This window comes from Sinocyclocheilus rhinocerous, unplaced genomic scaffold (assembly GCF_001515625.1).
Source record: "Sinocyclocheilus rhinocerous isolate Xijiao unplaced genomic scaffold, SAMN03320098_v1.1 scaffold2149, whole genome shotgun sequence".
In the NCBI taxonomy this organism is placed as follows: Eukaryota; Metazoa; Chordata; class Actinopteri; order Cypriniformes; family Cyprinidae; genus Sinocyclocheilus; species Sinocyclocheilus rhinocerous.
Window position 1 is genome coordinate 373,789 of NW_015629053.1, and position 18,908 is coordinate 392,696.

Here is an 18,908-nt window from a genome sequence, read left to right on the forward strand (position 1 = left end):
TACATCGTGTACTAAGACCGATGGAAAATGAAAAGTTGCGATTTTCTAGGCCGATATGGCTAGGAACTTGGTTATGTTGATGGAAGTTAGCCTATTTTCAGGCGCTGCGTAATATCATTGCGCCTGCTGCACCCATGGTACGGCAGCAAAGTTCCTTGATTATTACGCCGGAATGAGAGTATAGTTCCTAGCCATATCGGCTTAGAAAATCGCAACTTTTAATTTTCCATCGGTCTTAGTACACGATGCAACTACAGAAGATTCGAATACGGTAAAACTCAAATGTTTAACTCTAGGGGAGATGGAAAATGAGCCTATTTTCAAAAATAGTGGAGTGTTCCTTTAATAAGGTTAGACACCATATTGAATTTAACACATTTAGTGAAACTGTGGTTACTATACTATTTTGAATAAAGCGCTATAGAACTATTGTAAATTGTCGCAAGATGCTCAAATACTTCCAAGAAAAACAATTTGTGTGATATATAAGAGTTAAGACTCTTAAATCAAAAGGTGAGTGTTTTGTGAAAGATTAACCAGGTCTCTGACTGACTCATGGCCTATTTTACGGGCTTTCTAAGAAGCGCGGGAAAATTCGGCACGTGTTGCATAAGCGCGCGAAAGGATTACGGTCTCAGAGATCAGACCTGAACACAACGACGAGCTCGAACAGTAACCCGGCAGCACAGAAATGTTAACGTGTTCCCGACTGAGAGAATGTAGGTCATTTTAATGGACGAGATTACTGTGAAGTAACCCAGCACGGATCGTTGAGTGCATATGGCCTGCAGGTCTGTACGCAGTGACAGAAAGTTCTTCAGTTCAGTCTGTCAACGGGAGTCAGTCATTTCTGTATGAAGGTATCTCCAAAAGAAACTGATTTCACATCGTTTTTAATGGCGTCATGAAGTCATGTATAAAGAATCAATTCAATTTCAATTCAATTTATCTCTATTTCTTATTAACAGTACACAAAATTTAAATTGTACTATCATTAGCAGCTAAATCTTAATTGTGATAAATATATTCAATAGATTCTGTCATTGATTGGCTTTAAACAAGACCAACTTTCTGTTTTTAATGTGAATGTCATTTGAGAGCTATGAATGATACTGTTTTAATAAATAATGACTTACAAGGACCATTTTTCAATAGAAGACCCAAAAGAGAGTAAATACACGTTTATTAAGTTTTACTTTAGTCTAGTTGCAATAGTTTAGTCTTAAATTTCACTTTTCTGTTTGCACATTATTCAACATTCATAGCTTCATTTTATTTCTCTTTTCAGCTCATTTCTGACAGCGAATTCGTCTGGAATAATCAAATAGATTTTATTTGTGAAAAAAAAAAAAAAAACAGGTAAGTCATGAAGTTTTCTTTTATTTGGACATAAGGAAAAAGTTCAAGGTATACAAGTGTAGATTGTCATTAAATGGATTTACTCTAAATTCTACACTACAAAAAATCAATCAGTATAGACAAAATAAATCATATAGATAAAAATAACATTTAAGTGGATGAACAAAAAACATTCTCTAAAAGCTTATTGTCACAGCCCATGAGGAAGGATAAGATCTATTTACACATGCAAAACCTAAAGGCCACCCTGCTGAGAAGTATACAGAACTGAATTAATTGCACCTAATTTCCACAGAGACGACCAAGAATCAAAGGCTTCCGTTTCAGGGAATGTTTCTGCATGTTATACCTGACTGCGCCAGGACCAAGCCTGCTATCTGAAGGTGCTGCTACGGTAGGCTCACCATTCTTATCTGAATGAAACGTGAGGCGTTCTCTTTGAATGGAGACCATTATCTTTGGCAAGTATGTCAAGTTCACTAAACACTGCAAGACATCTTGACGGCTCAAAGTGCATCTCTCTGTAACGGATGTGTGATGCACCGTGGGCTGAATTGCTCGTGTTTTCCGAAAGTGCTTGTGTTAAAGCCCCAGAGGAGCAGAGGGTGGGGTTGGTTTGCTCTCATGTTTCCTGTTGGTTTGGTTTGGGATGGCGAAGACAAAAGGTGTGATGGACTACGGTAAGACTCATGTAGAAGACCACTGGTCTATGCATCTCCCTAAATAAAAATGAGAACCTTCGGGATTTTTTTAAACTAGAATGATTTCATCACAAACATGCTCATGCATTTAGAAGTTTTCAGGTCTGGCTTTGTTTTAAAGAATATAAGCAACAGGCCTGATTGAACAACTTCTACTCAAAGAATTTGTGAAAAGCAAACCTCACAACCAGACTCAGAAAAAAATCAACTAAACTCAACCTAAACTTACACTCAAGTGCTTTGTTGGGGTCTGGAATGATGCACTGTTTTGATGAACTTATGCTAGAATGCTGCGTTCCATCCGATATTGAAAGATATTTTTTGTACTTAATATCTTTGAATGGCAAGATTAAAGCCATTTATGGTAATGGTAATATGCAGATGTGTGATCATCAACAGTGAGGATCGTTTACTGTGTTTTACACATCTGTTCTGCAACATTTTATATAATGAGGAAACTCTTTTCCTGTTGGAAGTTTTATTGGCTTAAAAGTGAATGTTTAGTATTAACTGCACATCTCCCCATGTCCCTGCGTCTGAAATTGTAGTTTTCATAGAATTTTCCAAGTTTGAAGTTCAACTTCAAGTGCATTCTATTGCACTTTTCTACATAGGAAGTTAGAAATTCAAATGTTCTGAGTTGAATGGAACATAGCATAAATCCTAATGAGTGTTTGAAAAGCTAACTGTGCTGTTGAAGTGAGTCGAGTCTTCGTTACTAAGAGTTGAGAGCTATTCAGCTCGCTTCCTCTGAGAACATTGAATGATTAACTAGTGAAAGTTTCAGTTGAAACTCCTAAAGAAGAGTCAAACCAGAACAGAGAAGACTGCCAATCTGGAATAAACAAAAGAAATTCTGTTTCACCATTATCAGCCACTGGAAACAGTCTACAATCAGTTACAAATGCATTCCCTTCTGTAAAAAGTATCACTCCCATGTCTGCAATCTGTATCCTGTTCTGAATGTTCCATACATAGTGTACACAACAGTATAGACAGCTTGATATATGGTGTGAATTAACAGAGAGGATATGCTGGATTTCTGCTTTAGCACCAACCCACCTTCTGCTGATGGAACGGCCAATCAGAACCGATTGGTGGGATAATAATGGAAACTGAACCAATCAGAGTGTTAGTCGGCCCAGCTTTGCCCCTCCCCCTGTCTTAAAAGTCACTGATGCAGAGGTATAATTAGGGGAGAGGGGTGGGGGCATTTTAAGTGTGAGTGAGAGTTTGATGGTCACTCTTCATCAGAACTGCTGCTGTCCATGGAATAGACCATAAAGAGAAGATCAGGCCGGGCCGGCACCAGCGGGTGACCCGGTTTTACCACTTCAAAACCCATGTAGTGGAAGGTCTTCATGATGGACACTGCACAAGTGGAGACAAAGACAGTTCCTCATTTACTGAATTAAGGTATCAGATTCATTATCCAGTTTAAAAGATTAGATAACCCACATGGAAGTTCTATTATCATTTACTCAGTCTCATGTTGAAAATGTATGTATTTAGAAGGAATATCAATCCACTCAATCAATCCTCTCAATGATGGAGTTTGGGTTCCTTGCCACTGTCTAAACTTGTTTTATAAATGATGAACTTTAAATAGTTATTGAACTGAATTGAATGAATACTAAACTGACTTGAGCTGAATATCACTATTGTTTTTTTTAGAGCTGCATTACAGCAGAATTTAAATTCAACTCCTATTACAAAGAGCATTATAAAAGTGCACAAGTATTTTTGTAATCCAACTTCCTCAATTTCCATTATGGGGGAAAAAACTGCAAAATATCTCTGGTTGTGTTGCACAGAAAAAAGTAAATTCCTGTTCACACCTAGACGATTACTTTAATGATCTAATGCTTTTAAAGGAGCCATATGATGCGATTTCAATTTTTCCTTTCTCTTTGGAGTGTTACAAGCTCTTGGTGCATAAAGAAGGTCATTGTGTGGTGGTGTGGATGCTAAAATATAGTCATCTTTATAGTTATCGTTCTTGGTGTGAACAGGCCATAAGTCATATTGGTTTGGTACAACATGAGGGTGAGTCAATGATGACAGAATTTGCATTTTTTTGGTAAAATACGTCTTTAACGTGTATTTAAATGTTTCTTACATCGATCGTCTCTGTTTTTTTGAAGCCATAGGAACACATAGCTGACTTTCAACTGCTCCTCTGCAAACTCCAGCAGCCTGGTTAAACTGCAGCGTAATGAGAGAGACAGAGATGGTGACGCAGTGCTGCTTTTACATAATGTCTACCTTATGTAATAATGCAGATGTAGAAGCCAGAACAACTTCAGTCAGAGCACACATATTTAATGCTTTCTGACAGTCCACCACCTGCTTGTTGAAGGTAAAACACTTTGTTCTAATGCTTGCAGTGACTTCACAGACAGCACATGACTGGACGTGATGGACTCAAATGAGAAATGAGTGGAAGAACTTTCATCAAGAGCGGCTGCATCTTTCACAGCCTCATACCAGCGATGAAACGTCACATGGAAAACTAACTCGAGCTGCTTTTGACTCAAATTAAACCAGCCGTTTATTCTACTCTGCCCTAAAACTGTCTGTTAAAGCTGAACCATGTAGCAACAGACAGATATGGTTCTGCTGTCATCTTCAATATAGAGCTGCACTTTGACAGATTATTAACCCAACATACCCTTCTCTGCTGCCATTATGAAGAGCTCCAGTGGGGATTTCCAAGTAAAGTGCGTCGTCCGACAGAACCGTGTCCCAGCAGGAGAACCGTCGCTCGCTCAACTGGTACTGGAAGTGCAGGACAGGGGGCGCTCCATTTACTGACCCCGCCTGAGTCACCGTCAACTTTTCGTCCTGGAGGACACATATGTAGTGTTTACTCACAAGCTTGTTGTCAGAATGTTAATAGGAGCCCAAAAATAAATGTGACCCTGGAGCACAAAAGCAGTCTTAAGTCGCTGGGGGATATTTGTAGCAATAGCCAAAAATACATTGTATCTCAAAGGATGTTCTAGCTCAAGAGACTCGATGGAGATCTCAGTTACGTTTCGTTTAAATATCAACTGTATCTTTATTGTTTCTCCAAAAATTACAAAAATAAAACGGAATTGACACAATTGTTGTTGCATAAATTATCATACTGTCTTTCTCACAATATTGCATCCATATTTGATCCTATAAATATATAAATAGCAATATTTTTTAAGGTACACATAAAATTTCCAACAGTTAAATGTAGAAACAGGTCATCTAAATAAATGTAAACTCTTGAAACCAGTTCTCAATTAAATCAAACTATGCAAGAGAGATAAAGATGCTTAAAGATGCACTCTCTTAATCACGAATCGATTCAATTATGATATTGTGATGCACTGCATTGTATTGAATTGTGACATCTGTATTGCAGCATGTATCACATTGTGATGTAGTTGGAAATTCCCTCAGCAATGTGGGAGTATTTTTGGTAATGAACCCAGTGTTATCCTATACCTTTTCAATTGATTTTCTCTAAATATTACCAGAGTGGCATATTTAAACACAATCGATTGATATAAATGAGTTCAAGAGCAGCCTACAGTCACTTGCACAATAGGCCGTTTCACAGGTGTAAGTGATCTAAAACCTCTTAACCTTTTTGAGATGGTCGCATGTCTGCACACAGACACCCTGACATCTATAGTCTCAGCTGTATGCTGAGCTCGAGTGCTGAGTGCCAACACCGTGCATATGTAGGCCAGATGGAAACTCTAGCTGTAAATATGGCACAGAGCTACGTGACAAATAACAAGCTCTAGAGATCTCTTCACACCCGTCTCCTCCCTTGGGCTGGTTGTCTGTGTATGTTTTTTGGAAATGGCATGGTTTGCTGCCCCAGTGTCTTACTGACTTAAGTATTCATTTACTGTTTAGGGTTTTTATTTAGGATCATGCTGTGGTAGTAAAGTAGTAAACTGAGATGGGCTGAATCACATTTTGTGTACTGTAAAGTATTGATTAACTAATATATCTACTGATATTCCAAAGTTTTGAGATAAAAATTGAGTAATTATTGTGTTAAAAAGAGTATACTTCATTACTAGGTCTACATGTTAAGTGTATTACTTAACATCACTTGCTTACTTCACCAATGGATCCTATGCAGTGAATGGGTGCCGTCAGAATGAGACTCCAAACTAATCCACACCACTCCAGTCCATCAATTAATGTCTTGTGAAGTGAAATGTTTGGATTACTTGTGGATTACTGTGATGTTTTTATCAGCTGTTTGGACTCTCATTCTGACGGCACCCATTCAATGCAGAGGATCCACTGGTGAGCAAGTGATGTAATGCTAAATTTCTCCAAATCTGTTCTGATGAAGAAACAAACTCATCTACATCTTGGATGGCCTGAGGTTGAGTACATTTTCATGTTTGGTTGAACTAAGCCTTTAACCATACCGCTCTTTGGTTTTTGGTGAGCAATGCAAAAATTAACTTTTAAACATATGCATGATTTTTTTTAATGTTAAAATGTGAAGTTTGTACAAATCTGTGTTCTTACCTTGTGCAGTACGCTATGAGGGAGATCCCTGCCTGTCCCTCGCCCACCCGGGATCTTCGTTAGTGGGAGAGGGGCATCAGGAGCACCACAGAGGCCCTGGAGCCCGCTGCCTCGAGCCCAGCACAGCACAACTACAAGACAGAGAGAGACAGATCATTTCATAGCTGTGTAAGATTATCCCCAGCGCATTAACAAAAATTGGCATGTGCTTCTTAAAGCTACCTTCACTCTGCATCATGAGTCAAGTGCAATACACAGCTTGGCACAGGCCTGAGGGTGCCAGCTGATAACAGATACCCATCCTGCCAACAGCATAACAACAGTCTGATTGTATGCTTCACTGAAACGTTGGCACTTTTAAGGCCTTGCTCTCTCTATATCTGTTCTTATGCCTTATCAGACACTGTGTCACCTTGTAATATTTTCTGCAGCACTGTGTTCACATTAACACTCGGTTCTCTGATTACAGACTATGGCAGCACTTGAGACATTCAGCTGGAGTAAAACAAATAGTGTACTAATATCACGCCCTTCACGCCAATTCCAGAAAGGTATGCAGCTTTGTGTTAGCTTACCGTTAGCTTAGCAACATTCTAACACCAAGCTCTGTTGAAATAAGTCAGTTTTCCTAACTAGATTAAAAAAAGTTTGTCAAGACAAACTTTGATGTTGGCTTGAAAAAGTCTAGCAATAAGCATTTTTGGAGTTTTGGGAGGTCAACATCTAAGACTTCATGAAAAACAAGTAGCCTACTGATTTTGCACAAACTACATCAGGTCACAGTGCCCAAGTGTAAACTGACCTGTTGTCAGGTTTACATTAACTGTAAGCAGAGATATTTGGGTTCTTGGAGACAGATGTTTCGCTTTCCACTAGACAGAAGGGAGGCAGTTCGCGCAGATCACAAACAAGCACATGATGTGAAAACAAGTCTGTAAATAGCAGCTTGGCTGAGAACATTTCACATCCCAGAGGGCTTGAGTTACAGCACTGGCTCTTAGAGATGGCAATAACAGACATTTACGTCCCCGTGTCACGCTGGGAGATCTTTGGATCTGACGTCTAATCTGAAGCCAGGCCACAAACTGTCCGCAAAAATGTCTCATTACGATTGAAAGCAGTCTAGAATATTCCCACTTTCCAAAACAGCCCTGTTTACAACAAGCTAGATGAAGGAATATGAGATCTCATGATCACCTATTGGCAATATGCTGATCAGGAAACAGAACATTGATATTTTATGGCATTATCAGCTCTGACAGCTATCCATAACACGGTTCCAGCACTCTGGCACAAATGAGATGGCTGTTCAAAGCTAGGGTACTTTTTCACGTCTCATGAGCCAGATTACCCAGCAGGCAAATCAAAGGAGGGACGTGTAGTGGTTTCTATGCCCTGGCAACTGAACATGTAACCCAGGAGACAAAATCTGCATGGTGACCACATGAAAACAGGTGACGCTGTTGCCGAGGATGTTTACTTTCTTTTTTGGTTACGATACAGACTATTTTTATTCAAGTGCAAAGAATTAGTATGACTGATTTTTCAATGCACTTTTGAGATGTTATTGATTTTGTTCGTTCTCCTCTCCTGGTCTCTATATAGAAGCAGTGGGCATCTGCGAGTGAAATGTCAGCTTGTTTTGAAAGCCGATACTTTCACCCTCTGACATTCAACCCCCCCGCCCTCACATTCTCTGATTATACGCTCTGGATCAAAACAGATTCAGGACGACTTTAAAAAAAAGAAACTAAAACTGTGGTGTCATAATCACAATGGTGTCCTCATGTTTGCATGAGACTTTGCATGATATTTTGAGTGGTTGCTAGGTTGTGCTTATTATTCTGGTGATATAATGGGATTTTTTGCACTGTTTGGTCATTTGGCAAGTGAAAACTGTAAGATTGAACGCTTGGAAAAGTATTAGGATTCATGTCTGTTGCACAATTAGGGCATGATGACTGGCATCAGGATGATTGGTTCCACCTTTAACGTCCATAAAACCTTTCCACTGGACAAAAGGTTTTTTAGGTTATTAAAATATTCTTCACACCAAGAAAAAATGGTTCTTTTAAGAACTGTTCACTGAAAGGTTACAGCATCACTGCAGAATTTATTTACTTTTAGAGTGTACTTGTTTTTTTTTTTTTCAAATCCCAATTATGAACAATAGTAATATAAGATAGGAATAATGTTTGATTCATAAAATCCAAAAGCAGAATCTATCTCTAAAACAATCCAGTATGAGATCATTCCTGAGTCCAGCTGACCTCCAGGACCAGCACAGGGTGATAGTCCGGATCTGTTTAAAGACTGGGATTCAGGTTCATCTTTAGTGTAGTAATTACTGGCTCTGGTGAGTGTTTGGAGAAGGACCAGGAAACAGTCAAAACTAAAACAGGATACTGCGAGTCTTCCAGGAACAGTTATCATTTGGCTACAGAGGGACACAAAGGGTGACGTCCAAACTTCAACTCACAGTGAATGTGTTTTAGACCAATCACTGACCAGGAGAGATATTACAAAGTTTCTCAGATTACAAAACTACAAGCAAATGGCCTTCTTTGACAACAAGTTTGACATGTTTCTGTATTGTCCGAGATTTAGTGCTGCTGCATTCTTCAATAAAGTGTTTCTCTTTTGAGAGTTGCCAGTTATCATTTGGCTACAGAGGGACACGAAGGGTGACGTCCAAACTTCAACTCACAGTGAATGTGTTTTAGACCAATCACTGACCAGGAGAGATATTACAAAGTTTCTCAGATTACAAAACTACAAGCAAATGGCCTTCTTTGACAACAAGTTTGACATGTTTCTGTATTGTCCGAGATTTAGTGCTGCTGCATTCTTCAATAAAGTGTTTCTCTTTTGAGAGTTGCAGATCTGGATGGATTCCAAGTTAAACAACAATTAAAAAAATAATAATAATTCAAAATTCAGTGATGTTTGAATTTTGAATGGGTCTATAAACAGGGCCACTGCAGTGATAGCTGAACAACAGAACCTTCTAGGAACTATACCTTATGTAATGTTTATCTAATGTTCTGTCCTTGTATTCTTCGCTCAGAATACCTTAAATATCAGGTTAAATGTGGTTTATCAGCTTCTCACCTGCACTTGTGCTAATCTTGTTACAAAAAATTGTCATAACATGATGCTTGGAGGTGATCTGTGCTGGGGTTTTCCATCCTCAATCCAGATTAGCAAATTGCAAAGGAGGAAATTAGATTGTTTATGAAAAACGAAGTGGGGCAAGGCGAGTGATTTGGTCCTGTTACAAGCTCATGAATCCTAATTGAGTTGATGGGGTTATGGATGAAATATTTATAGCATCAGTTCTCTCTCTCAGACACTCATCTGTTTGCTCACATTAAATCCGCTTTGATAACAGTCTGTGAGTCTGATCCTTCAGAACAACACAATAAATCCTAATCATTCATCATTTACATACATGACATCGCTATATCCAGCAAACAAAATATTTAACAAAATGTTGTTATATTTAACAAAATATAAAATAGATTTCAATTTGAAATATTATTGAAAATACATTTATATAATTATGTTAGGTAAAAATATATTAAAGAACGTCTGAATATATTTAAATATTTTATAAAATATAATTAAATATTGAAAATAATATCAATATAAATATAAAATATGTAATTCTATATAGATATTCTGATTTATTTAAATACATTTTATGTGTATTTAATTAATGTATACATTTTAAGTATTTAAATATATTTAATATTTTCAATATATTTAAATATATTAATGGCATGTTAAAAGACTAAACAGATATGTCAATTAATAATAATCATCAGCTGCAAAAACTTGCACGAAATTAAAATGTTGCATGACCGTATAAATAAAATATAATCGCGTATTTTCTCACCTCTCCTCTGTGTTGCACATGTTTTCTTCGTAGACCGCAGTACTCTGAAAACCCAAAAAGTGAATGCTGTGCAGAAAGTCCAGGGAGAAAGGCAACATGTATATAAAAAATTCTCACTGACGCGTTCTGCGATAAGCGCTCCGTGCTTTGACACTGAGCACTGACTGCGCGGTGACGTTGAGGAACTGCTGCTGAATATTAATGAGCCTACGTAACGTCTGCCAATCGAACGTCGCGCGAGATTGTCGACCGATACGCAGCTTTATTAATATTCATCGACGTGCAGCGCGGAGAATCATGGGAGACACGCATAATAGGGAAGTGATAGTGAATCTGCTTTTATTGTATCTTTATATATCAGTATTAGTATAGTGAATTTGTAATGTGTTATTCCAAAATATATAGTATTTCAATGGCATTTAAGGGAGATTCGGAAGCATAATAATGTTGCTATTTGACTGAAAGTTTCTGGGAAATGAAGTTTTCAGCTTTGAAAATTCCAACAGAGTTTCTGAATCACCTAATTTACGTGTAATTTACCAATAAATGTAAACTGAACAATAAAAGTGCTAAAATCAACAGAGAAGTCATGTTGTTCTCAATTATGTCAAACCTTATGAAAATATGCTTAGAAATTAAAACTAATGAATCTTCTGAAAATACTTTTATGCTCCCTTTATTATTTATTTTTTAAGACATCTACAGGCTTTTGGAGCAGGATTTATGTAAGAGCTGATAATGGAAACAACCAAGGGCCAGGAGATTAAAGGATTAGGAACTGGACACCAGGCAATGTGGTCGTTACACAGCGGTGGGTGATGATCAGTCTCAGTGAGTGAAGTGTATGACCTCTAGAGAGAACCCACAACGCAGTCAGTATCTTATAGGGTTGAACTCTGCAAGGCACTGGGTTTGAATTTTCAGTAGTAATGGAAATTCAACAGGGTTTTAAATCATTCTAGATAGTGTAGGGCTGGGGTTTTCAGCTGGTTTTGCTCCAGGATCCAGATCATCTTATCCTAACTATGCATTATAATTTATTGTTTGCATTTGCTGGGTTTCAGTCCACCAGTTGAGAACCAATTCGGTAGGGGAACTTAACCTGGGCTGTGGCCTTCTTTAAAGGGATAGTTCACCCAAAAATGAAAATTACCCCATGATTTACTCACCCTCAAGTCATCCTAGCCGGTGTAAATGACTTTCTTCTTTCAGACGAATGCAATCGGAGTTATATAAAAAATGTCCAGGCTCTTCCAAGCTTTGTAATGGCAATGAATGGTTGTCGAGATTTTGAAACCCAAAAAAGTGCGTCCATCCATCATAAAAAGTGCTCCACACAGCTCCTGGGGGTTAATAAAGGCCTTCTGAAGCGAAGCGATGCGTTTGTGTAAGAAAAATATCCATATTTAAATCCATATTTTATCCATATTGCATTATAAAGCTTGGAAGAGCCAGGACATTTTTTAATATAACTCCAATTGCATTCATCTGAAAGAAGAAAGTCATATAGCAACACTTGATATCTGCTCATTTTTGGTTCAGTATTGGATTTCATAGCTCTTTTTGACATGTGATTACATTAGCAACCACCTGATTTGGTTGTATCTGAAACTGATAAACAAGTTGGATGACCTAAACATCACCTGAGATCTCGCCACAGTTCCTGTCACACATCCCTCTGTGTGGTTTCTCTCAAACTGAGGCATTCTGAACCCTCCAGGGCTAAACAAACAACAAAAATATATTCCCTCTTCCATGATGCTTTAAAATGATTCACCCTGCCTGCCGCTGACAGATGAATAACAACAATAATGATCAAACAATTGAATATTTGATAAAGGCAACGATTGTTAGAGCAGTAAATCAATAAGTAATCACAAGATTTAGGACTACAAAACCCCTTTGGCATGATTTCTTAGACCTCCTGTAGGACACATGTAGGACAGGCAGGTCTGATGGGCCAGTGGGAACAGAGAGTGTGTTTAATTCCATGGACAGCATCGGCCTGCTGATCTATTAAAAGCTCCATTGTATCTTTTCCTCTCTGGCGCTCTTGTACATCCAGGAAATGCTTGTTTACTGTGTTAGGTAATCAGCTCAGAGCCGAATGGAGAGATTCTCTCTGTCACGACAGGCAGTGCCTGTAAACTGCTTCTGATTTCTGCTTCATTCATACCTTGTTTATTGGTATTTCATTAAAAAGGGTGACTTGTTGAGAAGACCCAGAATACCCTAGCAACAGACATACTGACACCCTAGCTATCACCCACAACATCCTAGTAACATTTCGGAATTCCCTAACAACCATCCAGAATACCCTCGCAACCAGCCAGAACACCCTAGAAAACAGTCAGAGCATCCTAGCAACCACCCATAACCTCCAAGCGCCACCCAGAATACCATAGCAACCACCCAGAATTCCCTATTAATGCCCTAGCAAGCACGCAACTTATCTAGTTATCAGTCACATCCTAGCAACCCAGAATTTCCTAACAACCACCCAGAATAACCTAGTGACCACACAAAATTTCCTAGTAATGCCCTAGTAACTGCCTAGAACACCCTATAACCACCCAGAATACCCTAGCAATGCCCTAGCAACCATCCAGAATTCCCTAGAAAAATGTTTCGATAAGTCTTATATCAATACATGTGTAAAATATTGGAGAGGGTTGACAGATTGCAATTGACAATGGAAGGCGACGAGCCCTACACTGTTAATTAGTTGATTTATCCAAGTTTTAATATTTATCTGGAAAAAGAGCTTTTTATTTGGATGCCGAGGCTTTTAAGGTCGAGTAGAATCTGTGATCTCTGGCCCAGTTTGTTTGCTGGCTTCCATGGCTGCAATACGCTGTCTTTTCCGCCAACTGGCAACCCGGGAGTCGAAATACTATTGGATAAACTGGCAGTGGGCGGAATCACACCGACCAAAACAAAAACAGACATTTCGACATGGAACGCACATTTCATAGAATAACTGGCACATCGTTTTTCAGAGAAAACTTAGCATGTTTCCTAAGCATGCAAACACTTAGCATGTTTCTTAAATATTATGGTATTTTTATGCTTTAGTACAGTCAAAAAATGACATACAGCACCTTTAAGAATATACAGGCTCCACAGAAAGTGCCCCGTCTCAGTCTCACTCCTGACCGGAACGCACATTTCAAAGTAGAATAACTGGCACATCGTTTTTCAGAGAAAACTTAGCATGTTTCCTAAGCATGCAAACACTTAGCATGTTTCTTAAATATTATGGTATTTTTATGCTTTAGTACAGTCAAAAAATGACATACAGCACCTTTAAGAATATACAGGCTCCACAGAAAGTGCCCCGTCTCAGTCTCACTCCTGACCTCAGCTGTGAAGCTCTCTCACTGTGAGTTCTGTCCCAGTCTCTGTGAGACGGGCTGCTAAGCGACAGTGAAATGATCCAATCCAGCCGAATGAACATTCAGCAGCAATGCCGAGTTCAGGCTGTTCCTCATGCGAGCTCACCTGGGTATGTTCTGTCCATACTGACGTAGATAGAGGCATATCAGTTGCTAACCCATGCTGACACACTTCAATAAAAGACATTCTGTTCACTTTATGACCCCTGACCCCTGATGGATAGGGATGCTGGCTTGTGTCTGGCACTGAACAGAGGTTCTGTGTACACGCATCAGGGGGTTTGTAGTGTACGGCATTAAGCTAATTGGCACTAATACTTTTTGTTCTGGCTTTGAGTTTCCATTGTGGTGTTCCCCACAGGACAGCTGATTACACATGCTTGTGTGCCATCTGATTAACTTCCCAGAGCACAGCACGTCACTTCCTCTTACTGTCCATTCATCCATCATACATACTGTCATACCAAGAGTTTAGGTCATTAAATTCAAAATAAGACGACAGGTTAAGGTGTCATCTTGACACTAGATTTTTTAATTCCACTCATAACAGATGTTATTTAAAAAAAAAAAGAAGTCTTAAAAAATACAGTAGCATAAACCTAAGGGTTTGAGAGGGAGGAAAATGTTCAAAGTAAATTACAATTTCTTTGGTGAAAGATGCCCTAAAGGCTGAGAAAAATAAATGCAGATGGCAGGCATAGGAAAACGGTTATTGATATTCATTCAATATATAAAAGTATCATTAAAAATGTTTATAAACACAGAGAGAGAAAATAATGTTTTAATAAATATAAATATGATATGTATATCATATATTTATAATATAAATATTAATGTATATTATTTATAGAATATATTTATGCTTATTAGAGTATTGCATCCTTCATTTCTGTCCTGAGTCCTGAGATCCATGACTTTTCAATGTTCCCATCTGAGTCTATTTTTGCACACACCATCCTCGGAGAAAAAAAATCGGACAATCTTTTAGTGAACTGTGCGAGTGTGTGAGTAAGAAGGGCAGCAGGTCGTGGGAATGGGTTCAGCGCACCAGCCTGGGCCGTCAGCAGAGACTCACATCCACCAAAAGCATCAGAAGTGCAGTAAAAGAACAACTGAGGAAATGGAGAAACAATGTATGAGTCTGAGCAAACACACACACACTGCGCTGGATCAGGGTGTGGGACTGCAGCGCAGTGACAGCCGTTTCTCTGGACCCAGAAACCTATTGAGAGAAGAAAGTTCTGTTTCCCATAATTCTGTTTACGTCTCCGCTGGTTACGTTCCCACGGTGACCTCTCTTCTTGTTTTTTAGTCTATTTCCAGTTTCCTTCGAAACTAAATTTAAAGCTGGTTATAGGACAGTGCATAGCAATTTCTGAGTGTGTGTGTGTGTGTGTGTGTGTGAGTGTGTTTGTAACTTCAAAGGTCTCCAGGCTGGAAATGAACCATGCTGACCGGTAGGCTATGTCTGTTTTAGGGTGTTGTTTATTGAAATAGCTCCTGGTAGGAAGCGAGAACGTGACCAGTACAGCAGCTTGCGCAATGAAACCGTGAATAATCATGAATACACACTGTTCCTGTCTTACACAACGGCCGGTGGCATTAAATTAACTCTTTCATCAAACAGAAAGCTACGGTCAACCACTTCTGGTCACCGCGGCCCACTTCTCTCACATTAAGCATTTTTGTTCACTTACTAAAAACATTCACTTACTAAAAACATGACCAGATATGAGTTTTTGTGCTGGTCTGGGCTAGTTTATGTCGGTCTAGCGAGTGGATCAGTATAATTTGTAATGTGTAATCTTAGCAAGCATCATCATTCTTATGCTGTCTCTCCTAGTTTTTGGTGATTTGTGTAGTAATTTGTAAATATGAAATAGTCTGATAAGAACTTAAATATAAATGTAACAATGTCTAGGTCATTCTCAAAATATGGTGACAAACCAACCCAATATTACAGGAAAATGTAACTATTTTATGAGGTGGTAATTTCTTATGAATCAACGCTTGCAAAAAAAAAAAGGATTTTTAGATAAAAGTAAACATGAAGGCCTATGAGAAATTTAGCATTACATCACTTGCTCACCAGTGGATCCTCTGCAGTGAATGGGTGCCGTCAGAATGAGAGTCCAAACAGCTGATACTAGGAACTATTCCTTTACTGTTGTAGTTTGCTGTTGTTGTGTTAATTGTAAAGCACTGCAGAGAGAGAAAGGAAAAGCATGTGCTCTGTGGTTTATAATGTGATTTTTATCACTCTGTGTTTGGTCAGAGTGGCTTTGACCTCAAAGTGCAGCAGCACTGTGTGCTGGGAAACATGTATCCCGGAAACTTCTTGCGAGAAGAGGAAACCTTAGATGAGTGGCATGAACACAAAGACACAGAGAGAGAAAGTTGAACAGGATCTAAGCTCGTCTTTGTTCCCACTGAGTGTCAAAATGACACACCGAAATCTGAAGTACCTGTATTATTAGTGAAATATGGGCACTTTTTACTTTAACCAGTGAGCAATCGCATAGCAATGCCGAACACTCTAGTATTGTGGGTGCCAACTTTTGCATGAGCAAACAGCATTTATATTTTCTTCAGAACTTCAGTATGTTTTTCAGTGTGTTTGTTTGCAGTGATGTGGAACACTTGGCCTATATTCATCACATGATTCGCAGTGCCTGCAAATAAAGAGCTCAAAATACAGCAGCTGATGTGAGATCAGCAGTTTTCTGCTGTCCTTGAATCATTATCAACCATCTCTTTGTACTAAAAAAGGGACTGATGTGAAAATATCTGTCTGTGATGAGTTTTTTTTAAACATAAACCGATCTATTTATGCTTAAGACAATCAACTATGAAGTTAATTCAAGATATTCTCTAAAAATAAATTTTCATATCTTACACAGTTTTGCTTCTCATGTAAATGGATCTTATTTTAACAATGTTTAGACATTTTTTACTGGGGAAAAGAAATACAGATTTTGCAGTGCAAAGATCTTGTGATTTTGGTGATTTGGGTGGTTTTTGCCTTTTTTTTCTTTTGTATTGCACAAAAAATAGTCATAGGTTTGGATCAACATGAGGTTGAGTAAATGATGACAAATATTCCGTAGAGAAAATATCTGCAGATTACTCTCACATACAACTTTTAACATTTTAATAAAGATCTTCAGCAGCACACGTGGGGTGAATCGGAAACAGACCTGCAGTCAGTGTGTCTGGCTGAACTGACCCACATAAAAACCTGCTGCTGAACTCTAGACATGCACATCTGTGATGCTGTAACGTTATCTATTGGTGTGCAGGAGACTCACACACATATTCACACAGGGTTGTGCTGTTTCAGCAGCACAGTTGTGTGACATAATGCTGTTATGAGGATTATCTCACACTCAAAACACACAAAACACATAAACACACACACATATATGTGTGTGACGTATGCTTTGCAGATGCTTTGCGCCTCTCATCATCTGCACTGTAGAACAGCATGTGATCGTGACTTAGAGAAAATCTCTAAAAACTGAAAACTTCTGAAAAGTGTGTGTGTGTGTGTGTGTGTGTGTGTGTGTGTGTGTGTGTGTGCGCATGTAAAATCATTTCTCTGTGCTGAAAGTCTCTGGTTTATATTCCCAACAACCAAACCCTGACCTAAATACACATAGACACACATGGTTCAAACTCACAACTGACCAGTGATGAGTTATTGATTTGGCCAGAGACTCTCTCTCCGGCAGAGAGACACATATGGAGAAATTGTGTTACTGAACCAAACTGATTTAAATCTAGGGTAGAGTGGGGGGAAACGCCCCCTTGGGGTGAAACACCCCCCTACTGTTTTTCCCAAAATAACCACTAGATAAAATCAAGATAAATTTTTGTTGTAACTAAGGACTACATTGACAAAAGGGATAGATGTATTCACCATGAAGCTTACACTGGTGATGTACCTGAGAGAAAATGGATTTCACAGCAAATTATCTAATTTACAGCTGTAAGAAAAAAGTGTGTTAAAGCTTGTTGTTTTGTAGAACATCACAGTTATATGATATGAGAATAGTCAGGCCTGTAGATAGGGAGTACGTGTTATTTAAGAAAAATATAATTATATTTACAGAATTATATAAAAAAAAATTTTCAAACCTAGTCTGCGGGGTAAAACGACCCCAGGGGGCATGGCTTAATTACTCTGTTCTGAACATCAAACATCTGAACATCCTTTGTTTTTCCATCAAATGTATTCTTACTATTTGGTTGAATACAAATATTTGGACTATATTTAAAAATTACCTCAAGTTAGCATCAGTTAGCTAGTTAGCTAGCCAGTTAGCATCAGTTAACACTATTTTTCAAATAGGCCATTATAATGTTGTAATTCATAATTTATTCAATTCTTGTTAATTTTAAGCTAAAACTGCCTGTACTCTGATTTTGCTGTAAATGTATAAAGCAAATGGGGCGTTTTCTCACACTCTACCCTAACTGATTAAAAATACAATCCATTGCACAAGAGGTCAGTCAGGGGTCAGGGACAGTAACTGTGTGAAAAAACAGCAGCTGATATGTCACTGTATAGTTGTTCTAGCAGATAGCGCCATCTGCTGTTTGTGGTTGAAAATTAGATTAAATTGAAAAAGATCGCTTCATCTGGAAAGCATCTGCTGTGTACAAACTAAATCAAGTCTAAATCTAATAGACGTCTTTAAGATGTCAGTTTTACATACATTCTAAATCATAAACATCTTAAAGACATTTTCTAAACATCTATTTGACATCTGATAGGAAACAGATGCAGATGTAAATGCAGACATCAAATAGACTCCGTGATGTATATGTGCTATATATTTGCGGTACAAACAGTGTTTAGAATTACGAAAATACATTCAAATAATATAAGAAATACTAGTTTGCAATAGCAAGCAGCATAACGAGCTGTTTAGTACAGCTAAAAATAACTGGAAGTAAAAATGATCATCAATATAAACATTTTCCCACATACTAATACAGGAAGTAACAAGTTAGTCAAGT

At 38.3% G+C, this 18,908-nt stretch overlaps 1 protein-coding gene across 1 annotated transcript; it reads right to left on the reverse strand.

Annotated features, from left to right (window-relative positions):
* Positions 1-1,364: 1,364 nt before the first annotated feature.
* On the reverse strand, positions 1,365-10,654 carry LOC107738651 (ornithine decarboxylase antizyme 2-like). The gene is given in 6 exon segments (XM_016550434.1): positions 1,365-3,431; positions 4,180-4,265; positions 4,732-4,904; positions 6,594-6,671; positions 6,673-6,724; positions 10,492-10,654. Coding segments are annotated over 6 exon segments (618 nt in total). The 5' UTR covers positions 10,590-10,654; the 3' UTR covers positions 1,365-3,300.
* Between the last annotated feature and the right edge of the window lie 8,254 nt (positions 10,655-18,908).